This window comes from Aedes albopictus, chromosome 3 (genome assembly GCF_035046485.1).
Source record: "Aedes albopictus strain Foshan chromosome 3, AalbF5, whole genome shotgun sequence".
Taxonomy (NCBI): domain Eukaryota; kingdom Metazoa; phylum Arthropoda; class Insecta; order Diptera; family Culicidae; genus Aedes; species Aedes albopictus.
Window position 1 is genome coordinate 13,533,187 of NC_085138.1, and position 7,660 is coordinate 13,540,846.

A 7,660-nucleotide genomic window follows, 5' to 3' on the forward strand; every position below is an offset into this window, starting at 1 on the left:
CTACTCTGTTTTTTGACGTACAGCTCCATAGGGACGTCCCCCGCAAAGGCATTTGTATGGGAGTCCCCCGTTCCAAAGACCGGAGAGGTCTCACACCAATCTAAGAACCTTCCTCGGCCCCAATAGCACCCACATACAAAATTTCACACCGATCGGTTCATAGCGGTCAGACAGACAGACAGAAATTCATTTTTATATATGTATATAGACTAGCTATAAATCAATGGCAAAGGCTTGGCATTTAAACAACATTTCATCTTATTTGGAACAATCAGTGTACTTTACATGTCCCAAATGTTTTTTTACTGATTGTTCCTACTGATCTAAGGATAGTTTAGCGCCAGTCTCAGTGGTCTAACTGCACTTCGCGCTATTGGCATGGTTCCATTTGCTGAAGAGTGCAGCCACAAATGATTTATTGGTAAGCGATAATAAACTACGTGGATCTGGATAAATGTTGCATTATTTGTCAGACTGGGTTCATTGAGCAGTTAGTACGAATACAATAAAAAACTGTAGAAATGCTAATAAGTTATCGGTTTTTAGCTTCAACTTATAAGTATAATCATAAAACATCAACTATTTGGCAGTAGGTAATTCATTTTTATTTCATTTTCATCATCAATGAATAAACTTATTAAACAAAATAGCATAACAAGAATATATAAGTATGACGCGCCTTCCGATATCATCCAGTAACATCTGTAGCATCATGACAAAAAACTCAAACCGTGATTTGATGGAATAGTTCAGCGTTCAATCTGATAAACAGAATATTTGCCAAAGTCGATTCACCTAGACGAGTTCTTAACTTTGTTAGGATGAATGCTAAGGTACTGAAAGCTCGTTCATTTGACACCTGTGTGGCTGGTGCTGCAAGCGCTACCATTGCCAAGGAGTACAAATCAGGCTTCGCTTGCTTTTGTCCGTACCAATAGTCCAAAATCGACTGTCCTTGTTCTAATTTCAGACGAGGGGAACGGCTCAAGTCTTCCAACTGGTCGAACAAACTTGTAGAGATGCTGGTGTCCTGTGACGCATCATGGGAGCGAAAGTATTCCTCCAAAATGCCCTCGTAATCAGCACTGTGGCCCTCGAGCGGATCATCGGTTGACACGTTTGATGGTCCGTGCTGTGATGCACGCTGAATGCTCCTCCAGATGTTTTTCAAGTAATCCTGCAATAAACAAGAAATCAGATATTTATACAACATTTTGTTTCGAATAAACCTACCAATGCAGCCTGTCGTTGATTTTCAGTGAAGAGCGGACTGTTGCGATAGTTGATGCGTTGGTCAAAAAACAGTGCAGCTAGAAATGCGTTATTGTTGGTAATTTGTAATTTGTAATTTTATTAGTGATAACGTAAACCTGGTAGTTACAAAACTATTTTTCAAGTCAAGGAAAAAAAAAAAAAAAAAGGTCAAGGCTAATTCCCGCGATTCCATATTTGCCAGCAACTGTTCTGATAACGGATGGCCCTTTTTCCCCAGGAGAAGCTTGCACCTGAGCCAAGCCAGATAACAATCTCCCATGGTTAACTGTGACGATTGCAGTGAAATTGTCAGTTTCGCCATAGGTTCGAAACCATCTGCAATTATTAGATTCGAACTATTTACCTAATCGAAAAAAAAAAAACAAATCAAGAGTTGTACCTAAAGCAAATATGAACAAAACAAGAAAATGAATCGGTATCATTCAACGTGTTACTTCTCTTTGGTTATTAAAGGCAGTTCTGAAAAGTAATGGATCAATCGCATAAATCAAAATTCAACAAATGCAAGTGCAGTGCAAAAATAAACAATCCAAAGTGCAACCGTCATAATCTACGGGGCATGTCATTAAGATTGATAGATAAAATTCATTCCATGGGATATACACATGAAATCGACGAATCGATGAGTATTTGTGAGTCATGTCGTGGATTGATAAGTCACAACAGAAGCCCGAATACGAAAAAACGCCGATCGGATGGAAACGACGAAACTATGCAACCATCATTTAGTGGGCAGCAACATCATGATGTTCCAGAACCAGAACCGTCAACGAGTGGTCAACAAATCGAACATGAGCTGGGTAAGTAAGCCTTCAACGTGTTAGCTTCTTTTATAGGGTATCGGGATGCTTCGTTGGCATAGTCCCCTCGTTCGGCCTATCTTAACGTTAACCAAAAACTCAAACAAACACGCCGAACTGGATATCGGAAAAGCTTTGCGCCAAACAACTGTAACATTTCGTTTCAATTTTAGCACTTTGGAGTATTAAAATTGTACGAAAATGTCACTTTGTTTAGCTTTTGTAGACGCCATGATTCTTCGGCTTCGTGGGTAGTCTATACACATGATCATAAATGGCATGATTCTGGAATATTTCGAATTGCCTTTTCAATAACTGAACATTTGATGCGACGGTCAAAGATGCTATTTAGAATTTGTATGTTTGTTTTTAACGAATAATAACTATTTTACAAATTACATGTGGGCCGAATATTGAGGGCATTTTTTTCACTATGTACCCAAATCTTGGCCCATCAGAAAAGTGACGTCAAAAACACCGATAAAGTGACGGCAACCACATTGCTTGCGTAAGAACCAGAAAGAACGAACAGAAAGATAGATTTTGTTTGCGGTGACTGTAAAAATATAACACAATAATCGGGTTGCCTTGTTTTAGTTACTAAAAAAGAAAGAACTTTAGTTTAAGTGATTTATTTATAGTTTTTTGAAAATTTGTCTCCGAAAATGTAATTTGAAAGTATGATTGGTAAACAAACAGAGATAATACCTCAGCAGAAATATTGAAAAAATGAGATAATAAGTGGTTCTAGTGTATGGAAAGCAATAGGCCAACGTTGTATCCACTAATAGGCCAATTTTTGTACCATAGACCAACGTTGCATACCATCACATCGAATCTTTTCAACTTAGTTAAGTAAATTTTTGAATATTTACGTTAGTTTACTTCCAATTGGTTAAACATGCATTGCCTAGAGTGCGTAATAGCGTCAACATATTATTTCTAGTGCTATTAATTCATGAGTTATGGTCAAAATTGTCAAAGCGGTTTGCAAATTAGGCCAAGGAATGATCCATATACCCTATAACTCATTTTGCAGCTCGTTGCAAAACTACATTTTTCAGTATTCTTCGTATTTATCCAACCCGGCAAGCCTCGTTGGATAAATGTACTACTTGTGCGAAAAAAAAAATCATTTTTGCAACTCGTTGCATAAATAACTATCATTAACTTTCCACTGCATTCATTATTATATTGTTAACCTTAACTTTTATCTTACAGATATGGTACCATCTATTCCATCATTGGAGTCAATTCCGTCAACAGATCAACTACAGGGTCCCCATAATATTGAGAAGTTTAATACCATTGCTGAAACATTGAGTTTATCGCCAATCTCATCTAGAAACATGAGAAGTATGGAATATCGCATAAACAAATCATTGCAGATTACGAAAGCAGTTCGAAAAAATATCTTCGGAATAGATTCAACGGATGTTGGCAAAGTGGAGGCGTATGACGAGATAATTATGCAGTTAAAGGATAAGTTCAATCACCCTACAACTGACAGAAGCGAACAGATTAAAATACTATCTGTACTTCCTAAGTCTTGGTCGGTAAATAAAAAATCACAAGAGAGTTTAACGCACCAATGTATATGGCGAGGCAGGTGAAGGATCTTGTTTATGAACAGGGTATTCTTTGTACCACCGAAAAAAGAAGGGGGCATGGTATTGATGACGATACAAAACAAATAGTAAGAGTTATAGTAATAGTTTTTTGATGATAATGATATCAGCAGGCCAATGCCAGGAACAAATGATTTTTTTTTCTGAGGTTCGAAATGGAAAAAAAACAACAAGTTCAAGAACGACTTTTGATGATGTCGCTCAAAGAGGCTTATATGATTTTTGTAGATATGTACAAAACTGTGAATATTGGTTTCACAGTATTTACACAGTTGCGACCAAAGCATTGTATTTTACTTGATTCTACTGGTATACATAATGTATGCATATGTACTATTCATGAAAATGTAAATTTAATGTTCAACAGTATAAGAATTGTGTCACAAGATGAAATAATACAAAAAATGCTTTGCGATATTTCCACCAGAACAGATAATTGCTTTTTCCGTGCTTGTGAAAAGTGTGCTTGTAATGAACACATTGAAGAGGAACTAACATTGATATTAGAATCAAATGACAAAGAAGAGATTATATTTCAGCAGTGGTTGAATACTGATCGCTGTAATTTAGAAACGATTATTAAACCTGTTGATGAATTTGTTCGTATCTTGTTGATAAAATTGACAAACTTATAACACACGACTTTATTCATAAACAACAATCATCATTTCTCAGAAATAAAAAAGATACATTAAAGGATGATGAAATTCTTGCGATTTGTTATTTCTCTGAAAACTATTCATTCATAATTCAAAACGCTGCTCAAGGATATCATTGGAACAACTCGCAAGCAACAATACACCCATTTGAAATTTACTATATGAAAGATAATAAACTTGTAAATGTTAGCTTCATTATCATATCGGAAGTAATGGCTCACGATACAGTTGCGGTCCAGTTGTTCATCTCAAAAATGATAGATTTTATGAAACAATTAACGAACTTTTCTAAAATTTATTTTATGTCTGATGGGGCAGCATCACAATACAAAAATAAGAAGAACTTTGCCAGTCTATGTAGATTCCAGTCAAAGCATGCATTAAGAGCAGAATGGCATTTTTTTGCAACGTCCCACGGTAAAGGTCCATGTGATGCTATTGGTGGCACTCTCAAGCGAATGGCAAAGAGAGCAAGTCTTGCTCGAGATTATGGAAATACCATAACAACTCCACGAGAGTTATATAACTGGGCAGTTGTACAGACAGATAAAAATATAACTAAATTAAATTTCTGTTACGTATCCACTGAACAGTACATTAAAATGTCAGAAGATCTCGAAGAAATATATAATAACGCCAAAACAATACCAGGCACTCAGAAATTCCATTGTTTTTTGCCTATTCCTGGCGACAAAGTAAAGGCAAACAGGTATTCTAATTCAGAAGATGAACCAAAAATATTTAGTATGAACGGAAAAAAATAGAAAAGAACATGTTTGAAATTGGCTTTAAGACACATATATATATATATTTGAAAAATTCATAATTATAAATAATTGTATATTTAAAAGTGCACTTCAATACATATTGCGATCAAACATTACATTTCCTAAGAAAATACATTTGTAATATTTTGAAGTTTTTTATGTATAGGAAAACCCTTCCAAATGATTGAATAAATAACACAAAATCTCCTAGAAAATTGAGTTTCATTGGATTCTGGGATTGTTATGGCCTTCACTGGTTTTATTGTTGATAACAAAATACACTAAAAAAAAAAATCATTCGAACAAGTAAAAGTTTTTGTTAAAAAAACTTTTTTTCCTTAAAAGTGCCCATCTTGTGATGTATGGACGGTTGGTAGGGAACATAATTACCTGTCTTGAGACAAAATTTCATCAAAATCAAAATTGGTGTTTTTTTTAAATCAACTTTGAATTTTTAGAAATGATTTTTTTCAGTGTAGGGCTCATTTTGGATTTTTTTCAGTATTTTTTTCTTAAAATTTGACTTATTTTGTGATAATCACCCATACAACACTTTTTTGTAGGAGTAGTCATTTTTTGATTAAAAACATTTTTAAAAAATCCATAAAAAAAGTTTAGCCCTTTTCAAAAGTCAGTCGAGAAAAAAAAATTAGAAAAATGAGTATGCAAAGTGGCTTATCTGGGCAAGGTCTACACACCAAGAAAGTTTCGTTATAATCTGAGAGGGTGCTGCCAACATTTGTTCGAGTTGGCGCGAAATCCGTCTATTCTTTCAAGTATTTTATTTGTCCTGAGAGTGGATATTATAGTTTAGATTTTTTGTTATCACAGATTTCTCTTTCTTTTGAACATATGCTGTTCTTTAAAGTTTCGTTTTTGAACTGTGTTTAAATGTTATAGCTGATGCATTTTTATTAGATATTTTTCCTTCTTTGAAACATAGGCTGTTCTTTCAAGTTTGATAATTTCATTGATTCTCCATGTATCTATTGTTGTTTTTTTTTTCATCAGAGGTGCATTCTTCTTTTGAACACATGTTCTTATTCCATACTGTGTTTCGTGTAATAGCTTTTTTTCATTAGAGGATTTTCCTTCTTTAGGGGGGTTTGTTGAAGTTTTTAATTTGACTATGATCAGATGATGAGGTTGCAGACTCATCACATATTTTTCCTTCTTTAAAACATTGGCTGTTCTTCCATGCTGTATTGCATTTGAATTAAACGCGAGCCAAAAATGCAAAAAAAATGCGTTCAATGTTTTGAACGGTAGCGCAGTAGTTATTTAACTTGCATTTAACTTCAAGAACGTTCAGATCCCAACTCGGTTCCAAACTCTTATAGGCTCGTTCTATCGACATGCCATGCGAATAAACTGGCCCGGTCATCCGGAACTTCAGAAAATCCGGAAATCTGCTAAACTAATTCACATTGTGGGAATGGCGTGCGTGTAAGAATGTGTTTATTGAGAAGTTGGAATGGCTATGGAATGCCGAACATATTGCTGAAAATCCGGATTATCCGAAAACCATGGTCCGAAAACAGGTTCACTCGAATATGTTCTCAATGAAAGATGAGCCCAAGATAATTCAAATCTAAAAAAATACGGATATATGACCATTTCAGCTTCGAGGATACCAGGGTATCATGCTGTCATTTTTCTGCGTTCAAGTTAGAGCTCGCTCGCGCTCCAACTGAATAATATTCAAATATTTCTGATCGCAGCGTGCCAAGTTTGAACTTGAACGCGTTGCGGCACTACTGAATATATAACGAAGCCACACCTCAAATTTTCAAAAGCACAAATCTGAGGAACCAAAAGACGGATTGCGCTGAAAAGTTGATCGATTGGTGACCCGCTGGTGGTGACTAATCGATCAACTTTTCAGCGCAATCCGTCTTTTGGTTCCTCAGATTTGTGCTTTTGAAAATTTGAGGTGTGGCTTCGTTATGTATTCACCTTCATGTTACCCTCTTATTTGTATTTGCATTTACAATTCTTTCATCTAATAATATTGCCTGCCACGGGCTCCCAAAAGTAAGAAATTACGGTTGCGAAACTTCCGTTCTGAGTCGTAGATATTTAGGGAATCAATTTAATTGATGAGCAATTTGGTTACATACACTGCTTGCGAAACGTTGCGTCTGGTTTCAAGGGTGTTAATTCCTAATAACAGGCAGCTTTCTCGGTATGGCGGTAGATTTGTCTGATCTCTCTATGGAAGGTTTTGCATGGCGTGGCGTACAAACATTCTCTGAACACTCTCCATCCGAACAATCCAGGAAGAGTGGTACGGCGTTCAGATTTCTTAACCGAATTCAATGATCGAACGAACTAGGGCGTGGTATAGCGATCTCTAGCAAAGCGGGCTCTTGGGTGTAGTGGAGGGTGAAGGAAAGGTATTCTCAAGTCACGTATATGATCCATACGCTCGAGCACTTGTCCCGACGTACGGAAAAAGAACGGGATTTTTCATCTTACTATATGAGATGACTTTTCATTTACTAACACTGAGCACCAAACGATTTCTTGAA

General features: G+C 36.0%; 1 protein-coding gene across 1 annotated transcript; it reads right to left on the reverse strand.

The window, feature by feature from the left end:
- Positions 1 to 445: 445 nt before the first annotated feature.
- LOC115268728 (uncharacterized) lies at positions 446 to 7,091 on the reverse strand. Its single transcript, XM_029876869.1, has 4 exons — positions 7,086 to 7,091; positions 1,424 to 1,618; positions 1,234 to 1,332; positions 446 to 1,177 (listed from the first exon to the last, which is right to left on the reverse strand). The coding sequence occupies exons 1-4, from the start codon at positions 7,089 to 7,091 to the stop codon at positions 725 to 727; spliced, it is 753 nt and encodes a 250-aa protein (XP_029732729.1). The 3' UTR covers positions 446 to 724.
- Between the last annotated feature and the right edge of the window lie 569 nt (positions 7,092 to 7,660).

What these genes read in the sequence shown, in the direction of transcription:
- LOC115268728 (XM_029876869.1), bottom strand. An exon ending in AATCGCGGGAATTAGCCTTG is followed by an intron (nt 1,333 to 1,423) that starts ACCTTTTTTTTT and finishes AAATTACAAATT; the next exon opens with ACCAACAATAACGCATTTCT. An exon ending in ATCAACGACAGGCTGCATTG is followed by an intron (nt 1,178 to 1,233) that starts GTAGGTTTATTC and finishes TGTTTATTGCAG; the next exon opens with GATTACTTGAAAAACATCTG.